Raw genomic sequence first — 27,929 nt, 5'->3', positions numbered from 1 at the left:
GTGGTTTTGAATAGCTCTGCTCCTAATTTTCAGGTCTGACAGGTCTAGAAAACAAAAGGACAACAACATTAACAATGATTTATCCCTTTCGACCTCTTGGAACACTGTGGGCAGCCAAAAGAACACAGTTAAACAACATCGTAGCACTCTGCTCTCTTCCGCAAAAATCCTCACCACGCAGAGCACAAGTACAAGGGCTCCAAATCAAACAGAGCAAAGCATGTTGTGTACAAATGCCCAGATGCTACTGGCAATCTGCACTAGGAAAATTGCCGTGGCCAGGCATATTTGTTGGCCATTGCACAGTCTGTCCTGTTAAATCATTTGTCTCCCAGGAGCGCTTGATCCACCTGCACCCACGTGCTGGCTTAGCCCCTGCAGGGCGTGGCAGAGCGCTTGTGCGCTGCCTCCTGGGGACTCTGCTGCTCCCTTTGTGCCTCTCCTGTGTGCTGGGCTGCCTCTGATGCTTCCTCTGTCCCATGAGGAGACCACAGTCCTGCAAGCTGAAGGAGTAAAGGCACTGCTCATACATGCTCCTGCACCCCACCCAGGAGTCCTGGCTCAGGGGAACCAGTGACATAAAAAACAAGACTGGCTACCAGAGCTTCATCGAGGTCAATGGCAATGAAAGGCTGAGTCTAAAGCAGCAGCTGGTACTGGGGCACTCTGCATCAAAGGGAAGGCGTCAGGCTGTCTGCAAGCCTTGGTCTCCCCAAAAGCAAGCACGAAGAGCAGAAAGCCAAGAACTGCATGCCAAGTGTGCCATATTAGAGGTTTTCTACAAGGAGTTGCTGTTCTGGATACACAGGAACCAAAGACTTCTGTTTCAGAGGGTCACTGGGCCGATGGAGGTGGGTCAGCTGCTTTGCGCTTCAGGTGGAGGCCTGCTGAACTAGACCAAGACTACTAAGTAGGCTGTGTTTGGGCTTATGTGCCAGAAACTTTTCCCTAAGTGGAAAAGGAGGTGGTCATGAACTCAGATCAAACAGCATTTCCAGTTGAGAAATCTCCCTCCAGAGAGAAACCATATAAACTCTAGGCATGTGCTTGTTATCATTCCTAATAATTTTTGTTCCCTATGTTTATACCCTCTTTTGTACAATTTCTGCACTGCAGGCAGCAAGAGACCAGAACAACAGCTAGGAAGACTCCATGCTTCTCTAGTTAACACACAGACATCAAGAGAGACAGTCTTCTGATGCCTCCTTTCTAAAGAAAGTAGTTTTGTAGCATTAAAATGCTATTTATCCCTGAAATCATTGTCACCTGGTAAAAAAACCAAAAACCCTCCTGTACCACAATTCAATGACTCACAGAAATGCAAACATGACCACCAAATATAACAGATGATGGGCAGAACAGACACAGGAAATCCAGGAGAATAGGCTGTGAACTCCCTGAAAGCCAAAAGTGGCCCTACAGCTTCCCTCTTACATCACCATTGGATTGATTCAATGAACTAAGTGTGATATGAGGCAAACCATAGGCAGCCAGTGCTCAGTGGGAATCAGCCACAGCACTGGTAACAGCTGAGCTGAGGAGGAACAACACTGCTTTGATAACCAGTCTGGACTGTCCTGTGTCTCCTCTCTTTTCCTGCTGTAAATCCTTTTCCTTACAGCTATTTGCCTCACACCTGAGCACTTGGTCCAGCTTCCTGTGCAGTACAGCTCTACAGTTACTGGAGATCTTCCCTCCCACCTTTTATAACCTTTATACAAACTTATTCTCAGGTGAAACAGAACGAAGCCTTAAAATTAGTACAGGGGCTGCCTTCTCCTGCCCCACTGGGAACTGCTCACTCCAGCAAGCACAGCAAGAACTCTGAGTCACATCAAAGAACTACAAATCTTCTTCCCAATGACCTCCTTCAAGCTGCGGGATGTAAACTTCACCCACTAGTATCACACCCCTTTTTACATTTCATACTAGAGCTCAAGACAAAGACATGTTTTTAAAAATTGCTTTAAAATGGCTGTTTTGAAGAAAAACACAGCTGTCCTCAAGTGCAAGAACAAGATTCATACAAACACCTTCCAAAATACTCCCTTCTTAACACTTGCTTACGTTACAGCTACCTCATTAAGTAAAAGGGCATGAAGAAAGAAATAAGAACTTGTTGTATTCTGAGGAAAAGAAACTTTCAATTAAACCACCTACCCTAAATGAGAACTCAAGGTTTTCTCCTCCCCAGACTTCCATTCCTGTGTCATAGGAACCAAGATAATCAAAATACTTTTTGCTCACAGAAAATAATCCACCTGCCATGGTTGGAGACCTATAAAAGAGGACAGTAACTCTGAATTGAATAAAAAGAAAAAATATTAAACCAATGGAACAGATAAAAAAATACAATATATTTTTATTTTCTATTTTCTCAGTCTTTTCTGGATACAAAGTAACAGTGAGAAATCAATCAATTATTATGAGGCCATTTGAATTTAATTTTCTAATTAAAAACTGTATCTGAAAAAAGCACCAGAATGTAAAAATATTGTGTTATAATATTTTTTTCCTATTGCAGTGTCTTTGTGTGTAAATGAAGAGCCTCTTCACATAACACAACATTAGCTTCCTTGCGACAGAGCTGTATAGCTGGCTCTGAAATTCTAAGTGCTGTATCCTTATCTATTTCACTTGGGTAATAATTAAAGAAATATTTCTGCTTTAGTAATTAAAAACAACATCCTTGATCCCACTAATATCAATTGAAAAAAACCTCTCAGATATCAATTATTAAGTAAATATAGCTCCTAAAGAGATTTGTTTTCTAAGAAAATCTACCCCTCTGTATGTTCTTAAGTTTTTTACTAAGTTTGGGGGGAAAAAAAAAAAAGTGAAATCAGGAGTCATAACTAATTCCTCATTGAAGACCACAAGGCCCAGGGTGACAGTGCACTTAAGGGATGTACTTTCAGAAGGGCAGAGTGTGCACACATGCATAAATTTGTATTTGTTCAATATTGTTCCTAATTGTTTACAGTCTTAGGGTGACTCTCTTTAAAGTGTCAAGTATATAATGCTGATTAGAACTAAGTTCAGCTGACATTTCATGAATTTTACTAAATTGCTGTTGAGGTAAATATAAACAAATGTGAGGTACAGTGATCAATTACTCTTAATCTGTCAAAACTAATTTTACCAGCTATGTTTTTGAAGCAGCACTGTCTCACACTGTCATATGTTGTTTCAAAGAATGGAATGAGATGAGACAAGACAGAAGGAAAAATAAGAAACTCCATAACCAGCCAAGTCCTTCTGTTTCTCCCCAGATCTCTCTTTCCAAACCCAGCTGTTGGTGACACCACTCCCAGCATTGCTGCTTTCTCCAGACACTTGTTGAGCTCACAGTCCTCAGGCTACCATGAAACTTTATCCCTCATCATTTTCTTCTTGGCATGTCAAAGACAATTCTTCTTATCATGAAGAAAAAAAAGCATCATATTTGAATTAAATGTTTTAAAAATATTTACTCAATTTTGAATTTTTTTAAGGAGGATGTGGACTAATACATGCTGAGAAAGACTAAATTACTACCTCGCTTTTCCCATTTAAAAGAAAGTTCGCTCAGTTGAGGGTAAGTTCATTAATATTTGTGAAATACTGAGTATTTCATATATGATAAGCAACCTAGAAAAGACTGAGAAAAATTAATAATTCTGTATTTTTTGTGATCTATATGGTAACAGATAAATGTATGAACAAAATCACAGTATTAAAAATGCCAAACACGTTAATTTACCACAATAAAATGCTGAAATATGGCAACTTCCACAGCAGATGGGGATAGGTTGAACATGGCAGATGCTCAGCTTTCAGGATCTTGTCTACCATTCCCATTTTCCATATGCCTTGTTTGTTCTATTATTTTACCTCTCCTAAAAATACAACTTTGAGTGACCAATAATACCAATTGATGGCATCTTGTCTTAAAGTAAAACAAAACTAAAACCCATAATGAAGACATCGGCCTGAGCTCTGCAAGTTAGCCCTTCAAAGAAACCATGGTGGATAGCAGGTGGATAGCAGGTGTATAGTTTCACCCCAGTAAAGAACTGGCAAAATGGTTCACCATTGAAAATAGCACAGTGAACTACAACTATCATTACAGCACAGAAAAAAATAAATCTTCAAAACTACTTTTACCTTCTTAATAAGATTAGTGATTTTTTTTCCCTCTTCATCGTTGCCCATGATACATTTTTTACAACACGAAGCTCTTTGCTTTGCACAGAGGACATCCTCCAGTATTAGCTAATCAGTTACACTCTTCCCATGTGCTGACAAGCACCTGTAAGAGTTTGCCTAGAGGAGTCAAGAGACTACTTTGCAATAAGTTGTCCATATGGAAGATGACACAGGAACTTCAGCTTTTAGAGCAATATTTTTTCCAGGAGCATGGTAAGCAAGAGCTGTTTTGAAAAAAAAAATGGGGAACTACACAATATACATAATTTTCAGTAATATGTTCATTTCCCGAGTATCTTTCAGCACCTGGCATTTTCAGGTGAAATCAAAAACACATTCATAGTTTCACAGGATGCATAAAAACTAACCTGATCACATCGGTCTTGGACTTCCTCCGTTTTTGTTCTCTTTCAGGGGTACTATGCCAAGTAAAGACCAGCCTCCAATCAAATCCACCAATCTGTGGCTCACCAGCATTTCCCAAGTACTCAAATGTATTCCAGTCAATAACATCAATAACAGGGCAGACAACAGCTGTTTCTTCTTCAGCAATCCTGGTATGTTTTTAAAACAAAAAGGTGACTTCCATTAGGAACGTCTCTAAAAATAAAAAATTAGAAGTGACAAGAACAAAGAAGGCTTACAGATACCAAACATGAAGTTTTGCTCCTTTTCAATTCATGCTGCAATGCAAGGAAATGATGATACAAGAAATATAAGAATAACCTCCATTTTCCTACTGGGGATCATCAGGAGGATATCTCAGGATGGACTCCACTGTAGGCACCTGGCAAGCATCAGCCTTCCTGGACTGTGGAAGCAAGGCATGCCAGATGGCTTAAGATAACACATTCAGCATCTGGCTTGGCTGCCATAGCCAGCACCACTTTATCAACAAAAACTGTCTATTTTCTTTTGTACAGGTAACTGTTTTTAAGAGAGCAACTTGATTGCATTGTTCTGCAACGATAAATAATAAACTAGCCATCCTCTTGGCCCTTGAAGTCATGGCTGTTCTTGAAACTGTGATCATCTGCAAATGTACTGAGTACTATAACAGTAACTCAAAAAGAATCCCTGATCTTAGAAAAAAACAAACCTGCAACATGGGAATTACACCTCCAACAATGAAACATACCTGAAGGAGGCTTCCAGAAACCCTGGCAACATAGGAGATGAAAAGGAGAAACAAGATAGCACTGCAGAATGACATTCCTATCACCAAGGGTGATCTAAAGATAGTCAAGATCTTTATCATACTAAGAATACATCAGAGCTGATGACATTTCCTGCAGATCTACTTCTACAAGGAGATAAACCTCTTCCTCCCATTTCTCAATACCATGAAAGGTTTTCAGGATTTCTTCCCAAAAGGATTTGTCGTTACAGAAGGCAGTGGGATTCTTAGCCTTCTCCTCACCTTCTAGAACAGCCTCCCTCAGTACTAGGGGCAACAGCAAGCACACAAGCTCAAGCCAAGGTCTTTCTTTTAAATCCCTGTTTATCATCTTCCCAGTTCTCATGTTAGACATCCCCTGATAGTTCAGTGACATGAAGTAACTTGTGTGACTTAAAGATGCAGGTATGCACTTCAGCCCTGCATCTTCTATTTACATATTTCAGAGGTGAAGGAAAACTGAACACATCATATTGTCAAACACGTAAAAGATGCAGTCCATCTGTCATTCAAAGGGAGCTCATTCCTCATGGGATTATTAAACTTAAAACCTGTAGGCTGACCAAGGGCTCATACTCTGAAATTAGAGTAGCTTGTGATGGTTAAATGCAGCAGAGAACAGCAGCAGTTTCCAAAGAAGTATTGTCTGAGCTGAGAAAGACTGCCTTAAATATGAAATGGTTTCTTGTTGCTGGAGGGAATATGTGAAACAGATGTTTTCCTCTTTATGATCTCCCACTGAGATCTTGTTTGGTAGAGCACACAAAAAGGCTTATACAAATATTGTTATCTCCTGTCTCACTTGCATAAAACTTTGTACAAATCCTCATTGTACAAAGCAATGAAAATGATGCACGCACGCAGAAGAAAAGAAAACCAAATAATAAAATGTAAAAATATTTTGCCCTCCTGTAACAAGAAGGTAAATAAGTAAAAATTAGGTAGCTGGCATATGACTTCAATTATGAAAGGAATGAAGTAAGTGAAAAGCCATCACCTTTTCTGTAAGTTAAGAATTAACTAGATGGTACAATGCACAGGCAGCTTATAAATACAACAGTGTTTGCACTGCAAAATGCTAACACTGTTGTATTGCTGCCATACATTTGAGTCAGATATGCTGCAGAAATACTCCCTTAGAGATGCACGTCTGCGTCTGCAGCAAATACGGCAGGAATTCCAAGAGACGGCTAACTTTTTACAGGTTGTGATGACCACGTTTAAAAAAACCCCAATCCTTCCTCAAGATTGCCATCTAGTGGTGCGCTAAAGAAGTGAAGAAATCACAGAATCGTCTCCCCAGTCATACACTTTCTTTAGGGGACAGCTGGTAAACCCACGCTTATGATTTGAAGGTTATCCCTTTTCCTTTCATAGTTGCCTGGAATACACTCGGTGTGAAATTTAGAAACAAGGTAAGTATGACAATTTTAAGAAAAACCAAAAACTGAAATAGCATTCTAGGTAAAATTTCAAAGAGACATGAGGAATTTGAGAACACAAGTCCCACTAGGAATCAGGAAGCCTTGCACAGATAAAGACACTATGTGCTTTTGGAAGTCTCTCTCCAGTTTGTATAGGGCTGTTTTTTCTGGTCCTTTTCTATACCCTACAGTATCTGGTGGGAATCTTAACAGGATCCAAATCAAACCACTGGCCTTGAGGAAAGATTTTTTTTTTTTCCCTTTGATTATGTTTTGAAGAGAGCTGTTTTTCTAGATCCCGTATTTAGGAGGTCTGATTCAGGTCCTGCATCTATCAGTATCTGCTAATGGCATCCAAGGGGGTAAAGACACGAGCTGTTAGCAAAAGGGGCAAAAACCTCATGACACGAGACAGGAGCAGCAGGTGCTGAGGTGAGGTACCAGTGGCTGAACCCATAGCAAGAATCGTGCACGTACGGCTGCTGGCTACACATGGGTGAGGCTTCCAGAATATAATAAATATTCTCAGCTGTAACAGAGCGCTACTATTCTGGTTTCTAGAGGGTTTTTGTTAGAGTTTTGAGAAGGTTCCTTGGGTTTTTGTTGTTTGTTTGCTTGCTTTTAATTAACAGAAGTTTTCTGAACAGCCTGACCGATCTGCAGTATAGACAGAGACTACACAGGCATAAAGTACAGTGTCCCAAGACAGATGGTTTCCAAGCAAGAGTCAGTGTTGACATAACATTAACTCCTCCCTATCCTACAGCATGATGCTTTATATCAGAACCAGTCTGGAAAGGTGGATTTGCTCAGGACTACGAAGATGGAGTTTATTGACTTGTATTCCAGTCTGCTTACGTAAACGTTTCCTTGCAGGGGGTGCACATCTTTTCTGACCTTCTGCTCATCCACCACCCAGGCTGACAGAAGTAGCCTCCTTTACCAAGGTAATTTCAAAGCTGGGGGTGTGGACTAGCCTTCCTGAAAACCAAAACTTACCATTGTCTGAAGAAAAAGAGAAGATTGGTCCTCAGGAAAAAAACAAAAACAAAAAGGCAAAAAACCCACCATGCTCTGTCCTGAACTTTCACACTTCCATTTGCTTCCCCACAGCCAGGAGACAAACACTTGCAGTGCCTCAGGGAGCAGACTGCAGTAACCTTTGGTAAACCATGAGTCATTTTTCCACTGAAAAAGTGGGCCAAACTGTCTCGCCCCTTCTTCTCCAATAAGAGAGAAAACCAGCCCAGAGCATAAGCTCACCTTGCCAGCAGCGGCTCCAGCCAGCCCTCGTGGCATTCACAGTGGCAGTCCAGGAATGTTAGGATGTCTCCTTTCGCCACAGACGCCCCCAGCAGCCGGGCTCGAACCAGCCCCTCTCGCTTATTTGCGCGGATCAGACGTACCTTGCGTAGGCCAGCCACGTAGTTTTCCAAAGTCTCCTTTAAATGTTCTGTAACCAGCAAAAAAAAAAAAAAAAGAGGGAACAATATAACCTGAAATGATTTGTTATGTCATGCTATAGAAAGCTCTCTCCTCAGTAGCATATTACTCATAGTAGTGGCCTAAAGATTCTGGCATTTCCAGCTGTGATTCTGCTATACATGTTTAGAAAGGACAGGAAAAAGCACAGAACTTGGATGGACACAAATCACGGTTACTTTTAAGAAATTGAACACTTCACATTTGCCTCTCCAATTCATTTCCAGATTCATAAATGCTTCTCAAATGTTACTTAAAACTTCCTGTATAAAAGTTTTATTCTTAACACAATTCATGTGTGGTAGAAAATGCCATCATTGCCTTTATGTCCCGCTATTCAAACAAGACCAAAGAACTAGGTCACTGTCATTATATGAGACACCAGGGGAGCATTGGTGCAATCAAAACTTGCTCAATTCAGGAAATCTGAAGAACTCTGATCAGTCTGTAGTTATCTATACATGCAAGCACTCATGTTATAACACAGCAAATGTCCTTCCCCATTCTAAACTAAATTTGGTCCAGAAGTCAAATTTTTCATTGGCGCACTACAAGAAAAACTATTTTCCAGTGAGATGCCTTTGTTGTACAGTTTTCTGGTATGTGACCTGAACAGCATAACTTTTTCTCCTATAACTGGATGACCAAAACCCAATCAATATTACTTAGATTTATCCTTCCTACCTTTGTCACTGTAATCATCTACAAGGATAACTTCTTCCAAAAGTATATCCGGAGATGTCTCAAGAACACTGTGAACAGTTCGCAGAAGCGTTGACCAAGCCTCGTTATAGAAAGCTATCACAACAGAGGTTTTCGGCAGGCTGTAATAATCATATTTCTTCTCTCTGCATCTGTAAAGGGGGGATAACACTTAGTACAAGTGCAAGAGCATTTATTAATTTTCAGGAAACAATTCTCAAATCCATTTGTATGCTAGTTACTAACTGCAAACAAGGACACAGGAAGGACCTTAAAAGACTGCATGTGTGTGCAAAAATTGTATGAGAACACATTAGGAAGTTGCTCTTCCAGAGGTTCCATTTCCACAGAAGCATTATGAATAAAATTCTGAAAACTACCAAAATGTCTAAAAAGAAAAATAATATGATGTATTCTGGGCTGGTGTAGTTGCAGTAGCTGTCTTTGTACAATTTCAAACAGAAGAACAAGCAATGGTGAAAACGTGCTTCGGATTAAAGAAAACAAATAAAGGCAATGTAAAACCTAAGTGCAGTAAAAACAGTAGCATAAACTACCGAAAACTTGTGCTTTAGAAAACAGAACAAGTGCTAGACAGTAAAAATATAACTGTGAAGGAACAGCAACATATAAAGAGAAAAAAAACCAAACCAAACAACCAGCAACAAAACTGAAATGTATGTACACTGAAGCAGAATTTGGAGGGATCACACAACTGGCAAAATCTAATATTAAGATCCACAAAAACCTAAACCAGATATAGAAATGCATGGTTTTGGCTCTACGGAGAGCCAGAAAGTTTGCAAACCTTTGGATTAAGCTCCAGAATGTATTTCCTATAAATACATATATGAACTTCCCTAAATGAACATAAGGATGCCAAGAAACTTACAGCTGAGCCAAATGTATAAATTCTTAAAAGAATCCCCTGGTCTAGAAGACTTTTAAAATAATAGTGGCATTTATTACAATTTCTCTCTTTGCTTAGAGCATTCCATATTAGCAGTTTTTATTGCCTGGGGTCACCGAGGCTTGTAAGGGGCAGAAGGACAGACTTCAACTTCTGTACACTGCTAAGTCACAACAGATATCAAAGCAGGTAGGACATCCCTCCTACCAACACAGAACAGCAACGAGTCGTCCAAAACATTCTGTGGGGAGCTGAAAAGGGAAATCAAAACTGATCAGTAGAAAATGTGACAGCAAAATCCCTTAGGTCAATTTAGGGGCACAAAAATTCCCCAAAAGATTAAGAAAATGACATTGAAATGAAACTGCTTACCCATAGCACATTGAGAATATTTTTACAAACTATTTAAATCTGCTGTGTCTGCAATTAAAAAAGACTTACAGGTTTCTTTAAATGTTAGGCAGTATCTATTAAGATCTGTTGTACAGAAAGGAAAAAAAAATCTGCATCTGATTATACCTAACATTAAAATTCTTATGAGGAAAACAAAAAGTCTGTGGAGTACTTCTGTAATCAATATGTGAAAGTGAGGAAGCAACAAGGACAAATGACACTTGAGCAAAGGAGGCACCCAGAAGGCTGCTTCTCAAACATGAAAGGAACACCATGCAACAGCACCCATGCATACATATATACATAGGTAGGTACACATACACACACACCTATCTAGTAAAGGACAAAAATGCCTGTCCCTCCAGGCTGTAACTTGTCCTGAGGGGCCTTCACAGAGGGAACTGTCTCACACCAACACCTGGTGACAGAATTGATTTATTCAGCCAGACATTCACGTATTGACACACAAAAAATGAAAAGGAGTGATGAGTGACATTTTAATTAACTTTTTTATTTTAATGCAGAAAAACCTACTGAATGAATCCAATTTTAGAAATATATATTTACTTTAGCCTACTGAAAGACATTTCTGCTCAGTCCTGCCAGGAAAAAAATCTCCACATACATCAGCCACTTTTACCAGGTAATTTTGAGTTCATTTCTTGATGGAAATAGGATCTCTATATACCCATTTTAGAAAACTGAAGGAAAATATAAATAAATTAAAAAAAACAAAACAAAACAAAACACCAGGAAAGCATTCATTGAAATATATGTCAGGAAGAGTAATGGAATAATAATGCTGTATTCCATTATTGAAAAAAAGGAAACCCAAAAGAGCTAAAGAAGCTTCTAAGTCTAATTATTGATTAAAGACTTCAACAGCTTTGCCTGAAAATTACATGCTGAAGATAGGAAACATAATTTGGCACAGAGCAAGGCAATCCCCCACACTGTTTGTGATTCACTGTGCATTGCTGCCTCCTTCCTTGAGCACACCCCATGCTGCAGGAAAAGGTCAGCCTACTACAGGACATACAAGAGCACACGTTTCTTAGGTTTCCAAAGTGAAGAAAATGGCCAGCACTAAAAAATGGGTTTAATTTACCAGCTCCATGGTGGAAGGCAGACACCCTGACCTGAGTGGTGCCCCAATAACCTTATTTAAAAAAAACCAAACCAAAACAAAACAAAAAACCAGGAAAAAACCTGTTACTCAACTTCTGTGCAGATTTGCATGTTTATCTCAGAAATTATTTCCAAGACACATATTTCTTGCTAAATTGCTAGAAGGTCTCAACTGTTACTTTTCCTTATCTTTCTGCAATGAAAGAGTTTTACTGAACTTCAAAAATTAATCCCATTCCAGAGATTACAAACCCAAAGCATTTAAACCCTGGAAAAATTATAGCATAAGAAAATCTTTAAAAAACTAATGAGTCCCTGAAATGGAAATGCTTGGAAGTGTTGCTGAATAACAATTAAGTGGCACACATATGGACACTAAACATTACCCCTTTGCAAGACATAAAAGCTTCAAAAAACCCACAACGAGTACAAAACCTGATTTAAAGCCTAGCAGTCATAACTCATCTTTTCCATTTCTCAGCTCTTGTTTACCACAGAAGTGCCTTAGCAGACCATCTTCTGTATTCACGTTTGCAAACTCCAAGATGCACTTTTATTCTCCATGTGTCAGCCAAGTATCCCAGCTCCTACTTTCCAAGTGAATCATTTCACTCCTACTTTGGATTATTCAGAAAAACAAATGCATATCAATTATGGTATGTCATTAAAATGACAGCAACTGGTGACAGCAGTCCCAAAATAAGTTTTTGCAGATCCTGGGAATGTATATTTATGCATACTATACTTCAACCTGCTTTTGGCTTCTGACTAGGGCGCTCTCCAGTGTCACACCCAAACCCATAACACCATCCTTTCCAATAGAGAGGATCACATTCAGAAACAATTAATTGCATCCCACATTATTCATCTTAAAAACTATGTGTAACCTTTGAGCTGATCATCTGGACTCTGCAGGTCCATAAAGACAGATCCAGAAGGCAACTCACCTTACCCTCCTTAAGACATTAATCCAGCACAGCCCAAGAGACTTCAGTGGGTCCCCACCTCCATCTTATCTATAGAGGTTTGACTATGGAACAGTTGCTTAACTTTTCTATGAGTAAAGTTAAATGACTATAGGAAACTACCTATAGTCCCTACCACTGGCTGTGATACATCACTTTGAACCTAGCCATCATCACTACCAAATGGTTGGTAAAAACATAACAGAGACATGAGGAAATTAGTTGCCTGTAAGCATGACGTTTCCAAGCATGGGGAGTAAATGTAGACACAAGTCCAATGTATTCTTTCACTACTCTCATGATCTTATTCAATCACAGGAACTTTACTATTTTGTAATAATTATATCTATTTTGAAATAAACAATTACTTAAATTAAATATGTGTGAATCTTGAGTGGGTTCATTTTCTTCAGAGAAGTACCCATATCTTTAGTCAACCTGATTTTGGAAACCGTTATCAGATACCAGGATCAATCATCAAGGAAAAACCTGTTGCCAGCACATCCAAGAAGCTTTTTTAGAGTCAATAAAATAAATGCATAAAGTTTTAAATAGGAGTCAGATTTCAATGACAAACAGTGGTATATAATGAATATTAACCACAATAGGTATGGCAATGCAAAGGAGTGACACCTGCTCAGTCTCTGTCCTCCGGTCACTCCTGCTCTCTGCAGATTCACTAGAAAATGCAGAAGCAGAAGCCTTTTGCACAGTGGAGTGACACCCAGAGAAAACATGGCCAGGACTGCCCCAACCACCTTCCAAGGAGAAGGCTGGGACACAACAATGTTCCAGCAGCAGCCTGCTTCTGCATCATCCTTCAATTCCCTCATCAACTTTCTGCCACACTGGATGAGTGTTCCAGGGACCCTCCCGCTTGATCACTGTGGCATAAGACAGGCATAGAACAAACAAAACCTTTGTTTTCTGGCATTTCTTATCAATTTACACTAAGACAACATCTGTATTCTAGAATTCGAAATGTGTTCATCCATAACTTTAAATCTCTAGATGGGAAGAAACAGAAAATAATGCCAGTATGCATCCGAACACAAAACCACGGTCACTATATACCCACCCTTCCTCGATGTTCCACTACAGCAGCTACTCAAACATCTAAGTCCACAAAATGCAAACTGAAGCCAAACATGTAAAAGTGTATCATCACACATCCAAATTCCTGTGGGTTTTTGGTTTTACCTTTTTTTAAGTCCCAGTCTAACTGAGAGTATAGAGCTGACAAGTTTAATAAATTAACCTTGGAATCTACTACACTACACAGTCTTCTGTTATCAAGTTTTACAATGGGTTATTCATTAGAAACTAAGGAGACATCACTCAGGAAATGCCTAAACAAAATTAAATGGGTTGTTTTCAAGAACATTTGTGTCAATTAATGTAATCACTCAATTTATTTCTTTGTAAGGAGCTGTTTCTCTAAGAGATGTGTATCTATACACAGGGAGAGAGAGCATGAATGTGTGCACACTGGGCACACTGCCATGAGTTAATTAGGAATGGTTGCTGACATGCTCTTACTTAAGACTTTCACCACAACTGTGACAGTGATACAGAAAGGGAAAACAGGCTTTTAATCTCCAAACTTCATCTTCTATATGCACAGTTACTCATATTTTAAGAAAATAATAGAAGTCTTCTGAGAGTTTTCAAAGATTTGTTAAGAACGCAAACTGCACATAAATTATTTAACGCTTTCTGAAGGTATACTACGTAAGTTTTGGTTTCGAAGTTTCAATGTGAATGCCTGAGGCAAGTTTGGAATTGCGTAGCTTCTCTCAAGAAGTGCAAAACAGCACGTGTCACTGCTGGAGCTGATCCAATTTGACTTATGTGACATATACGCCCCATCACAGTCTCATCTAGAAAACACTGCCAGGGTTCTACTTCAGGCTGGCTTTCACATGGTGGGCTAGGAATCATGTTGGCTGGGCTTGTTATGATGGGCCATATACATGCTGACTCACCACACAACCTCCCTTCCTCTTCCTAACTTGAACAGTTAAAACACCAACCTAAACTGCTCCTTCAGTAAGAGGTGTGCTCAAAAGTGACATTTTGTAGCTCTAAGTCAATAAGGTTGATGGGGATGAATGGCAGCATCCATGGGCATCTCAATCTAGTTTCACCATCTTCATTCCCACTCCATAAACTGCAGAGGCAGCAATGTGGGCTTTGGAATCTGCCAGGTATCTTCACCCAAGAGAAAACACCTCCTTCTCCCACCTTCCCAAAGCCACAGCAGAGGACACAGATGTATTGGGATCTTCTACCCCATTTTCTACTTTTGCCCAAGCAGCAGCTTGGGGTTCTGCACATCCCTCCACAAGCATCCCAAGCCCTGAAGCATGACACAGCTGGCAGCACTGGCTTCTAAGCCACCCCACACAGTTACCAAGTCCATGTCCCTTACTCCAGGTTGAATATAAAGTTGAACAGCCACTCCTCACCCCTCTGTGGGAGAGCAACTTCTGGATAAAATCCAGCATGCGAGCCAAAAGCAACACCACCCAAAGCCTGGGATACAGAAGTGCAACATTTCTAGTGGAATTAAAGGATATGATAAACTACATTATTCCTATCTCCTCCAAACACTACCCAGTTTTTCATGACAAATTTATTTTCTCACATAAGACTACCTTGAACCAACTGTCAGTTCAGAGATTTTCTCCTTTTTATTTTTTAATAAAAAAATAATTTTATCTGAGCATGGAGAGGCTCCACCTGGTTTTACACACCTACACAGGCCACGTATGTTCAGCTATTGCAGGAAAAGGCATTGATGTTTACAGAAGGTGTGTCTTGGTGTGATTAGCAAAGCAGATAGCAGCAAGTTGCTGATAACTGCCAGAATGACCCAAATATTCAGGGCAAGGCTGGAAGAGTTTAGCAGGTGTATTCAGCATGCTGGCCTACACTTCCCCACCACCTGCCCCAGCCCAGTAGGCTGGCTAAAAGCTCCCTAAATTATATCTGCTGAAACAAACCATATTAGAGACAGCACCCCTGTACAGTCTACAACACTGTGATATGATCAAGTCTCTGGTAACAGAGGCTGGCTAGGTTTCGAAACAGTTTATTTAATGTTCTATAGAACGATTCTCCCAATGACAAGAAGGTCTTGACAAGACAGAGGGCCAAAAGCTGTCTTAAGATTTCAGATAATAAAGGGCTGCATTTGTGAGAAGCAAGGAAGACAGACAGTAAGTCTGGAACAGAAGAAAGTATTTGTTAAGAAGTTGGGCGGTGGGGGGGAGGCAGGCCCAGAAAGCAGATCTGTTTAAGACAGATTAAAAATACATTAAGAAAAAAATGTCTAGAAAGACCAAGTATGAGAATTTGACTAAAATCCTCAAACCCACAAATTTAGGAAATCCATAGAGCCTCCTAATTCCAAATTGTTAGAGAAAGGCTACAGAAATTCCTACCTGACCTAGATTCTGGATGTGCAGATGAGAAGGAAATTCTACACGTGACAATGGGAAAACCCACCTGATTTTTATTTTATTTTGCTGAGTTGAAACAGTGGTTACATTTTCCTCAAATGTTTTCAGTTTTCTTCCAACATAGTGAGACACACTTAACCTTTGCACAGAGACATACTATTTCCTACACTTAACATTTAAAAACTTACTTTAGTGTGAGTAATTTGATTCAGGACAAGAAAAAATATTTTGCAAAGCAGTAATGGAAAGAAGCTGTTGTATCCATCACTATAAGCAAGGTGTGGATACACCTGATCCTTATAGACAACTGTTTACAGTAAAAGCAGTTTTTGAATAAAGAAAAAAAAATCAATTTTTGCTTACTATCAATCACAGATCTGGGAACTTTGTCGATTTTAAAATTAAATCAGCCAAAACCAAGCACTAGTCTAGATGTCAAAGGAAGTTGAGGAAGTCTACCAGAAGCTGGAAAGAAAAATGGTTAAAAAATAATCATGTGAGCTCTTCTGGAAAATATTTGCTGGGGATGCTAAAAGCATAATGACAAAGAAAAGTGACACATTTTTACAGAAGACAGGAAACAAAAATAGCAATATATGCTAAATATCCAAGCAATAGTGGAAGCATTGCTTCATTTTGTACTGCTATAAAATGCAAGCCTTCTCATTAAAAATAAACAAAAAACCAACTATAGTGAAGAATTATTTGTACTCCACTTACTGTATGAGGAAAGAATGAAATGTCCTAGAGAAACACTGCTTTGAAGGTCTAAAGCCTGTTTATAGATTCAAGAAATCCAGCCAACTAACACTAAAATAATGACTAAAAGCTATTATGATTAATATAGTTACTAGTAACCAATTACCTATTTCAGAAAAGCTCAGAAATCAAACCAAAAAATCCCAACATCAAACATGTGATCACGGTGTTACAAAACTGCTAGACCAAATACACCTTTACGTGTTTAATGCAAAGCCTTTGCTCATAAGAAGTGTGATGTTTCTCCTGATCAGATGCAAAGCATGAGAACACCCCTGCTAAAGCCAGCTCTGGGCATAAGGTACACCATCAGGTGCATGTTTACAGGGAAGGGATGTGCCAGAAAAGTTGAGCTGCTGCAGCTCACCTCTTCAAAGAGTTCTATTTCCTATACGTGCTGGAAAAAAAAAAAAAAACAACAACAAACCAACAAACAAACAAACAAACAAAAAACCACTGCAGCTTCACCTTTAGGTAAGAGATGAAAGAGAAGCTCCTGGGTGAAGTCAGACAGTCACTGTGGGCTGAGGAGGAAACCCTCAGCTGCTGCACCTTTTCCCAGAACAGGGTCAGGTTAAAACTCCTGGCAGGAGTAGCTGGATTTTTGGAGTAGAAAAGGAACCAAAACCTAGTATCAAGGCTTATTCTGGGAACTTGCTAGCAGATACTATCAAATGGACATCCTGGTATAATTTAATATTTACAGCCCAGAAGACAAAACAAACCATAGAAGAAAGTGAGACTCTGAAAGAAGCAAATTCAAATATGGGAACAAACAGGAAAAACAGTTTTGAAAGGCAGAAAAATCTTAGCACAAGATTGTTTTGCTAAACTCAAGCATAATAGTCCACCAAAATAAATAATATTATAGGCATAAATGATGGTGACAGAGGAATTTAAGCAGTTGTGTATATCTAGCTATCTATACAAAGACACTTAAAGATATACACACATACTTAAACATATACATAAAATCATACATATACAAAATATTTATATAAAGAATCTCTCTCCCAAAACATAGAAAATTACCTAGAATTAAAGAATAAACCTCTAAAGCTGAAAAACCTTTTAAGCTGAAAAATATTATGCAGACCACATTCAATATTTTGGAAGCTTTTGTGGCTACTTAGGAAAGACAGGAAAGAATTAAAAATCCATTTCTTTGTGATCACAAGTAAAATGAGCCCCAAGGGCTGAATCAGGCTTCTACCATGAAAGAGAGAACATGAAATGCTGAGTCGGCACAAAAGTGCCTATTCCTGACTTGTTCCTTTCATACCAAGAGTCAGCCAAAAGGCACCTTGTGTGATTTATAGAAACCACCCAAAATAGGCAACGCATCTCTACTGTAAGACAGAAAGAAAAAAAAAAAAAAAAAAAGGTAGAATGTCTAAAATCAGGAGCAGTGCTTGAAAATAGCCCTTAACCTAAAAGAACCCAATTAGAAAAACTGGAAATATATTTCTTACACATTGTAATAAGCTGTAAAAGGCAAAGAGAATGCTCAGTTGTCTGCCTAGCCCTCCAGTCCTGTAAAACAAGCACACAACGAGAAGCCCTGTGGGACACAACGCAGTTGTGTTGTTGCAGGGGGAGGAAGGCAGAGCAGCAGAAGCCAAACCCCATGGCCCAGAGCTCATCACACTGCACATACAGGGCATCAGCCCCAACAGGGCCCTCACTAAGTCAAGGTCTGACAGAGGACGCTTGCTGGTTTTAAACCTCCTGTACTTGTTGCTCCCGCTGTGAGTTGAAACTCAAGAAATGAAGGGTAGATGTTGGGAAGACAAGCTGGGCCATCCAGACAGCATTATGATCAGGGAAAAAAAAGAAAATTAAATCATTGTGGAAGTGATGTAGCCTTGAAAGAGGTGTTCAAAGGCTGTTGAATCTCCATCCTTGGAGACTTGGAGGTTGGACTCGACACCACAAAGTTTCCTTCCAACCTCCATCTTTCTCTGACCCTATGGCTTAATTCACTTCTAGCCTTCTACAAACTGTATCATCATTTAGTAACTTACATCCTTATCCATAAGATTCTTCCAAATGGACATTTTTATAGATTGCTTATACATATTGTTTATTTGCTTATACGTATACTTTCAATAAAACTAAAGAATTACTAGGTGATGAAACATTATAAGTTGCTGATGACAAGCTCAGTTAAAGGAAGCAGAAACTGTTTAAGGAAACAACAGTAGTTGTTGACTTCTTTGGGTCTGTGGGTCAATAGAAACAGGAGCAGTCATCACAAAAAGCATGTTATGGTGGTGGGAATAAGAAGGAATAAAGACTTTCTGAATATTTTCACTGTTGCGGAGAAAGACCTAAATTTGAAGCTTCCTGGATTCACAGTCAAATGTCATCAATCAATACATTATTTGAGAGAGTAATCTCAGCCAAACTATTCTTCTCTTCCTGCACAGTATTACCAGACACAGATATTAGCAAACACCTGCCACGCTTCTGTTCCCATGGCAGGTCCACGATGTACAACATGCAACAGTAGGAAAAGACTTTTGGCATCAGTTTCTGATACAGCAACACCTCGTGCAATCATTCTGTGTATCACATTTAACAGCTTACTGGTTCAGATACTCTGTATCTTATTAGCAAAACTCCAGTTTTCATCGGATTCAAATGTTTTCACCAATTCACACGCAGAGAGTGGGTTCATTGATCAGTGAGGGAGGACATTAATGTTAAAAGGAACATTGGGGTATCCAGGTGGTGGTAATGTTGTCTCTATTTCCCTTTCTTTTATTCTCCTATTTTATTGGTATCTAAAATTTCCAGCCTTGCCTCCACACACACAAGAATATGCTGAAACAGACCAAAAGCCCACAGCCCAGAATAGAGTCTCCAAACATAGCACCTGTCAATATCTCCTGAATATTTGATTTAAATTTTCTAGTGGATGGGCTTCCTTATGCTTTACAGTAAATGGATTTTTGGAACAGGGAAATGGCAGAATTTGTTTTATCCACTTGCATGCATCAGCCATTGCAGGAGGTACACTTCCAGCAGCCCACCCATCTTTCAGGTTGAAGACCTGTAAATTAGTCACTTCTTTACGAAGGCCATGCTGTAAGTTGAACAGAATTGAGTCCAACACAGATTTCTGTGGGACTTTATCAGTGATTCTCCACTCCTTAAAACAAACAAAAAACAAAACAAACAAAACAGAAACAAAAAAAAAAATGCCCAAAACAAATGCTTCACAGCTTCTACTCAGTTATTTATAAATGCAAGGAATTTCCACCTTATTTCACAGTTGTTTAAGGAACTCATCAAGTAACAACACACTTCTTTATCCACATAATTATGACCTTCAAAGAACTCAAACAGGTTTGTGAGACACGTCATCCTTGACAAAATCCTTGTTGACTTTCTCAATAGATCACACCTACCCATCTGTTACTAATTCTTTCCCTTACCACAGTTTGTAAATAACACGCCTGGAAAAGATCCAAGGCTCACCAGCACAGACTTCTCTGGTTCTCCTCTGGGAGTCCACTAAAAAAATGGTGCATTTGTCACCTTCTGGTCCTCGGTTACAGAACTTGTTTCACTGATCACACCTAACTTTTAGCCTTTGCATCATTTTGGTGAACAGCTGAAGCCTAGTTGCCATCTACCATTACTACTTATCTCCTATCATTGCAGCCTCACCCATCACCAAAATGTCCATTAACAGTCAAGCATTGCCCACCTTAAAATAAAAAATAATAAAAAAAAGAAGTAAGATTTTCCCTAGACTTGAGATTTCAAACTGTATAGCCTCTAATCTTGGAATGAAGTGCAATGAATTTTCTACTGCTGTGGGTTTGGTGATACCTTTTTAATTTATTTTTTTTTTAACTTTAATCTCTTACATGGTCTTCCTTCTTGAAAGGAGGAGTTAATATTTCATTCCAAAATTGCGCTTGGGAAAGCTTTTTTTTACATTTGCTGTGTGAGTGGGAGAGATGCTCTGTGACATTTTTGCTATAATTTAGATTTAACTGTGCACAAAGGCATGCAGCACCTGCCAGCAGATACAACAGTACAGTACAGCTCCAGCTTCAGAAGGCAATTATCTCTGAGATTATGTCACTGATGCTTTGTGATCCTTTTGGTTTGGATATATTTTGTCATTTCAGCATCCATATATTCAAATCAAAAAGAGTATGTTGTTGTAGCAAAATCTATCCACCTATTCAAATTATTTTCATTTCTAGAATAGTCACCCACATGCATCTATAATGTCCCCTGTTCAACAACTGTGACCTTCCATTTCTTCTAACATCCTGTCATAGAGAAATGGCAGAAGTCCAAAATAACTCACTTAAATGATTTAATTCTTCCCATGGAAATGAAACTAAAATGGTCCTTTTTGACCTAAGGTCCACAGACTGCTTATAAGAGGGGAGTAATAACTAAGCAAAACAAACCTAGTGTCAGGCTTAAACTTATGATGAAAAGGCCTTGCATTTGCACTGCAACTTTTTGAAAGGCATAGTAAGAGTCATGTTTTAGATTCAGCACTTACAACTTGAGTTGGTGAGATACTGGGCAGGACGCACCAGCGTGAAGTGAATGCATGGGAGAGCCAGATCCCTGATTTTCCACAGCTCTTTGCTACCATATTGTACAAACCTGTTGCAACAAAACAAACCAGCTGAAGGCAAGCTCAGGTGTAACAGAAGTAAGGGCTGTGAGGAACCAGTAGCAGTCATGGCTCCATCCCATCCCCTGTGGTGTGGCTAGTACATACCCGTAACTGGCTAGCCCGTTCCTCTCACCAGCCGGCAGCTCACTCACAGGAGAGCCCAAAACGGTGCCACACTGAGTGTTTGTGTAAGGGCAGAACAGTCAGACCTGTTGCGCCACGCTGGCTTCACAGCTGCACTGAACCACTGCCTGTAAGCTAGAGCCACTTCATCAAACACTATCTAATCCTTCGTTCACAATTGCCTATGTCATCATCTGTCACTGGCGTCAAACTGTAAATGTAATTTGTAAATGTAACTTGTCTCAGCAACTATGCATCCCGGATCAAGCACAGTCGCACTTCAGAATACCATTACATACGTCTGCGAGCACCATTTCTAGCTCGCTCCCGGTAAAACTGCTTATAAAACAATCTCCTTTAAACTGTGCGCCTTAAGATATTTGAATACAATGCACAGCTGAAGTCTGGGAAGCGTAACATTTGTAAAGCTGGGAGTGACTGAAAAAGTATGCCGCTGCCCACGGTGACTTACCCCGGGGACAGCGGCAGCAGCAGGAGGGGACAGCAGCAGGAGAAACACGGCAGCGCGCCGTTGCTTAAGGACTGAAACCACACTACCAGGGCTACGGGGGAACACAACCTGCACATGCACCACCAACACGCGACTTTGTGCTGCCTTGAGTAGGTGCGGCAGCCAGGCAAAGTCACCAATAGACTTAACTGTGAGAGCGAACGCTGTAATCCAAGAGCATTAGGGATGGGAAAGTTTCCAAAAGCCTCCACGCTCCTGAGCGAAAGGTACTCGAGAGAGCCACGACTAGCCCGCGCTGATCGCTGCCAGCAGACACTCCAGTTTGGCGGAGCGGCTCTGTGAGCCACAGCAGCGGCAGGCTCCTCTGTCCCGGCCCCACCTGCCCTCGGCGGTACTCACAGCGGGTTCCAGCGCTCGGGCAGGCGGCGGTGCAGCGAGATGCGGTCGCTCAGGTAGATGTTGATCTGGTGCCGGCGGATGCTCTCCTCCTGGCGGCGCTTCTCGGCCGGGCTCAGCTCCAGCCGCACCGCCCGGCCCAGCTCCCCCAGCGCCCCCGGGTCCAGCGCCGGCTTCGCGTACACCGGCCGCCGCAGCAGCTCGCTGTCGGGGGACGGCGGCTGCGGCGGGGCGCGGCGGGCGGCGTGGCGGGGCGGCGGGCCGTGCCGCCACACGAGGAAGCCGAGGGCGGCCAGCAGCCCCAGGGCGAGCAGCGTGCCCCCGCCCCGGCAGCCCCGACCCCGCTTGCCCCAGCACATCCAGCGGCCGAGGCGGCCGGCCATGCCGAGCGGGCGGCGGCTGCCCTCTCAGGGACACGGGCGCGCCTCCGCCCCGGGCGGACTCGACGAAGTTCTCACGGACCTGCCCACGCCGCGACACCCGCCCGCCGCCAGCGCTGCCCCGCCTGGAAGCCCGCCCGGCTCCTCCGCCGCCGACTCCTCCCTCCTCCCCGCCCCGCCGCGGGCCAGCCCGGAGGGGCGCGGCGCGGAAGAACCGGGCACGGGCGGTGCCGCGGGGAGGGGAGTGGTACCCTCGGAGGGAACCTACCTCCCTTGTCCCCCAGGGGTGCTGAGCCCCTGCCGCCCGCCAGCCACCTCCCCTGGAAACTATGGCCCTCTATTTCCCGGCGGTCGAAAGGCTGCTTGGCCCCCGAGGGTTCCAGCACCCCAGGGAACGCATACGGCTCCAGCCTACTCCGCGTTCTCCCTGGGGACGCAACCGGTGGAACCAGTACTGGTTCTGACCCATCCCGGGGAAGGGAGGGAGTGGAGGCCATCCCGGTTCCGCCAGGTCACAGCTGGGATGTGGGGAGGAGGAAGGAAGACACGTCCCCTTCGCACACCTGCTGTCACCCTTCAAGAGAGAGGTGATCTGGTCGCCCTGAAGCTTGAGGGACTTTCATAAGCACTGGTAGCTGCATAGCAGATATGCAGGGGTACCCCCCAGCAAGGCAAAGCTCGGCTGGCACAAAGCTGCCAGGGCCACAGCAAGGTGCTTCGGCCATTGGAAGTGACTGGGATAGCCCCAAGGCTGGCTGTCTATGGACAGAAATATCCAGAGCTGCAGGACAGCAAGGGAGGTTATTTCTGATGAGGTACTAGGAAGAGCTTTGGGGTTGAAGGAAACAAATTGATAGGAAACCAGGCTTTATCCATTCTGCTGCCTCTGTGTTTCAGAAGTAGAGCAGAACATGGGCTAAGAAGTTTATAGGCATTAATGACAAGTTTTTTTGAAGAAGAAAGGAGTGTTCTTGATTGAAAAAAGAAGCCAACCATTGTGGCCTCATAGAGGGAAATCCAGAAGACTAGCAAATATCCCAAGTTTATTATCCAGATAATGGACAGTCCATTGTATGGCTTGACAGAATTATGGGGGAAAGAAACAACAGTAGCACTAGTCAAAACTTTCAGATTTGCTTCATACTCAACCACATAGCCTTACTGCTTTTTTTACTTCAGGCCCTAACAGGATGCAGCCCCATCTGTCTACATTTGTGATCTGGATGCTGTGAGATGACACGAGAATTCCTGATTTTGCATTTGAAATAGTTTAATGTAAATGTAACATAACTGGATACAGTTTCTCTCTCACATTCAGTAGGGAGCTGGAACGGGTTTTGAGGTGTCATTTGCTCCACGCATTTTACAAAGAGACTGTTCACTGCGACATCCTCAGCTGTTGGAGGCCTGTCAAGATCAACCCAGCAGATGAGTTCAGCCATCCCCAGAGAGAGAACTTCAGCCAGTACACAGCACTGGGCGGTGCTCACCAGCACTGCTGAGGAGTGAATAAAACAAAGGAAGGGAAAAAATTCATCACTAACAGGGTCAGAGTATACAGCTATTAGCTCCTTCTGATTTTACATGATAATAGATATTGTATGTGACAACACAAACTCTACTACTGTGTGAGGCCATGCCCTGGACAGAAGGGTGCTGAAAACCAATGACTGATTCTGGCAAGCTAGTATAAATTGAGTAATTTAGGTGGATTTGCAAGTGAGTGTGCATATAGACAGATTATTTCTTAATCAGCTATACAGCTAGCTATCACAAGTAATTATATAGGCATAAAATATATGCCTTGTAGACAACTAATAAATACCAGTATGTTGGACATGAGAATTTACATTGCATATAAAGGAAGCTGTGTCTAGCAAGCTTTGGGTCTGAAGAGTCAGGTGGCACCAATGATTGCATGCCCAGTGTTTGCTTTGTCTCCTTGCTCACCATCATTTCTGAATAAAAGAAGCCTATTCCTGGAATGAATCAAAGGAGAAGAGATCCTCCTGGACTCCCAAAAGAAGTTATCTGGGAGATTGGGAAGAGGTAAAGAGCAAAATGTGGGACTAAGAGTTAATTAAGAAGAGTGAGAAAAAAAACCAAACCAAAACAAAACAGAGTTCTGCTGCAGAGGTTCTTAAATATTACAATAATCTGTATTTTATTTAAGTATTTTAAGTATTAGAACAATATGGAAGAAGCTCAAGAACATGATCACATGACTAAAACAAAAAGCAGGAAATAGAGAACCGAACGTGACTGAACTGCTCTCGGCCGTAATAATGCTCTTACAGCAAAGTAAAGGGTGAAGATTTCTGTGATCACCATCGTGGTGGGAATTGAAAGTAATGCTAGCAAACATTAGTAGTTCTCTGGGGATGATGTCCAAACACATAAACCAGAGGAAATTCATCAAGAGAAAGTACAGTAATGAGGTTAATGTAAAAATCATTAAGAATCAATTATTTGCATTCACAAAGAGGTTTGTACAAGATGTAAAGAATATGAAGGCAAAGACATGTTTTCGCAAACTTTTTCAAAAGTTTTTGGAATGTAAATGTGATGGGAAGACTGAACTTTCTGAGCTGAAATACTTAAGGTGTAAAGAATTCTTTCTGAACATACAAATAAGCCCCAGAGGAAAAAAAAATCTACAATTAATAAGGCAAGTGAATGAGTTTACTGCTAGCCATAAAACTTGTAGTAACATTTTCATGCAAAAGTTCCTTTTAAGAAGTTCTCTTATTTCTTTCAAGTTTAATAACAATGGAAGTTTAAAAAAAAATTGTTATGATTTTTTAGTGTTTAGTGAGTTACCAAATCAGTTGCTTCAGGAGTTTCAGCCATAGATAAATAGAGTAACCAAACAAGTCAGATAAAAACTCTAATTACTTATCTAGAAAGATCTATTGTGCCCTTAGTTGTTCAAATTAAAACAGAAGATTGGTGGAATAATTAATACATTTGAAAAGTTTATTTTTAAAAAGGGAAATTTGTTTAAATCTCAAAAAGTACCCAAAATATTAACTAAACGTTTCAAAAACCACTAAGAGAAGAAGACTAACCACAACAATATGTAATTGTCCATAAGAATTCACATTATAATAAATGTAAAGAGCTGAAATTAAGGGTGAATCTATTGTTCTCTGAAGTATATTTGAATTGCAGGTAATATTTAGTTCACCTAAAATAAAAGAGCTCATTGAAGGAATAGGTTTACATATAGGGAATACCTAAAGAGGTAAGATAACGTGAGCTATTTGACACATGTATAGTTATTAAAAGGTATTCTTATTTTTAGTAATGACATATACATTACAGAAAAAATAGAGCTATTAAATTTTGCAAAAGATTTAAAATTTACCTCATCCAAAGTTTTCCTTTTTTTCTTTTGTTAGATCTGTGATTTCAGCCAAAGCAAAGCAAAAATCTAAAATGGAAATGGAATGGGAAGAAATAACAGCTGATAAAGACTGCATTTTCAGTAAGTTAAACAGCTTCCTAAATTCACACTTTTGGAGTAAAAATAACGTATCAAATAATGTATTTCAGAATAAAGTTCCTAGTTTCAGAAACAGTCAACGCTTACATATTCTAAAAAAAAAAAGTTATCAGAAAAACATGATAGGAAACATGATGTATGAATACTTTGGACATAGATAGGAAATATGTTAAGGAGAGGAGGATTCATCCAAGTTATATAAAACATACCCACTGGAGATGGCTTTGGAGCTATGGGGTCATTGTTCACCATTGTTTTAACTGTGCATAAAATAGCACTGCCCTGCAACACCCCCCCAATTCTCACCTTGGCTGCTCTTTCTCTCCTTTGTTAGCACAAATATTTTTAAAATATTATTCAGCCCATTGTACTACCAGTGAAAAGGATTTTTTTTTTATGTGTTTGCATTGAAACTCTCTTTATTTGAGACAGCTGCACAGCACGTGCAAAACACAAAATGAACCACACCCTGCATCCCCAGTGCCAAAGGGTCCTTGGTGCTTCAGCAGGAGCCTGGTTTTACAGGGTAGGCTTTGGGTCAAGAGGGAAGCTGGGTGCATAATGCAGAGAGATTGAGGAATTGACATGAGAGGACGAACCCTAAAAATAAAACAGATTAAAAACACAGACTTGATGAGTGAGATAGAAACTGTTGCCTGTTTCAGGGATCTTCTATCAGGTTGATGAAAGGTGTGCAATTCTCCTAGTGACAGGTCAATAAAACGAGGCAGCGTTCAGTGGATTACTTGGGCAAGACCTCAGCTGTACCAGTTTGCAGATCTCTGCACTATGTACATGTGAATGTGTACACATATATAGTACACACACACACACAAAATGCCTTGCTCAAAAGGTCACACACAAGCCAGGGCAGCTTAAAGACAGACAGAATATGCATGTCAAAGGCATCAATCAACACATTTGCTTGCTGTAGGTATGTATTGCTTGATTATAACTTTTCTCTTAAGCAAAATAGCAAGCATGAACTGCAGGCAGTGGAAGAGATAATGTACATAAAGGAAACCAACGCCAGGAAGCTTAGCTGTCAGAAAGTATTGGAACAAAACTGCAGTTCTGCCCACAAAGTATGGTATGATGTGATGTGTTAATGAAGGTGTGTTATGTCAGAAACCTGACTGGTTTTTCATACAGTCTTGTGCAGACACAGTGAATTAAAATACTGAGTTGCAAATACTCTTTTAAAGGTTGTCAAAATTATGGCATATTCTGAAACATACAAACGAAGTAAATTCCTCATAAAGTTATAGCAGCTGGTTGTAGTAGACAAAGTGAAGACCATGATTAAAATTCTGAACCAAGAAGTCAAGCAGATATTTTGTTGTGAAATTAATCTTTGTCATCCTACACTGTAGCCACTTACTAACATTTGTTTTTTAGTAATTTTTTCAAGGTTGTTTCTGTTTCTACGTCTGAAAGGACCACAGTTGATATACATGAGCCCAGTGATACTGGGGAAGCATTTTCTTTTCTGTGATGGTATTTCTAATATACGTGTCTGCCTTTTCATTAAGGCAGAGATAAGTGTCTTCACACAAAAGACACACTAAAAATTTCAGGTTTTTTTCTCAGAAGTATGACCTTCTTGAGATTCATATCAGTAAGAGTTTACAGTAGAAAATAAGTCTTTACCTCCTAAATTGCCATGAAAAAATGCCATCATTCTTGGGGATTTGAGATGCCACCATCCCCAGACTTGGGTAATGCAGATTATGAGTGAGTCAGCTATTTCTAGTTTTACGGATTTCTTTGGAACAGAGTGCTTGACTACTTGCATTTTTACATTTCT

At 40.6% G+C, this 27,929-nt stretch overlaps 1 protein-coding gene across 1 annotated transcript in view; it reads right to left on the bottom strand.

Moving 5' to 3' along the window:
- Positions 1-22,620, bottom strand: part of GALNT12 (polypeptide N-acetylgalactosaminyltransferase 12) — a gene marked incomplete at both ends in the record, with an annotated part of 44,684 nt that extends 22,064 nt beyond the window's left edge. Inside the window, 5 exons of the mRNA XM_082281962.1 lie at positions 2,161-2,278; positions 4,557-4,742; positions 8,053-8,242; positions 8,956-9,125; positions 22,241-22,620. Of these exons, the coding sequence (XP_082138088.1) occupies positions 2,161-2,278; positions 4,557-4,742; positions 8,053-8,242; positions 8,956-9,125; positions 22,241-22,620 (1,044 nt within the window). The remainder of the gene's footprint in view (positions 1-2,160; positions 2,279-4,556; positions 4,743-8,052; positions 8,243-8,955; positions 9,126-22,240) is intronic.
- Between the last annotated feature and the right edge of the window lie 5,309 nt (positions 22,621-27,929).

Source organism: Coloeus monedula (genome assembly GCF_965178545.1).
Source record: "Coloeus monedula genome assembly, chromosome: 1".
Lineage (NCBI taxonomy): Eukaryota > Metazoa > Chordata > Aves > Passeriformes > Corvidae > Coloeus > Coloeus monedula.
This window is presented reverse-complemented; position numbering and strand designations above follow the sequence as displayed.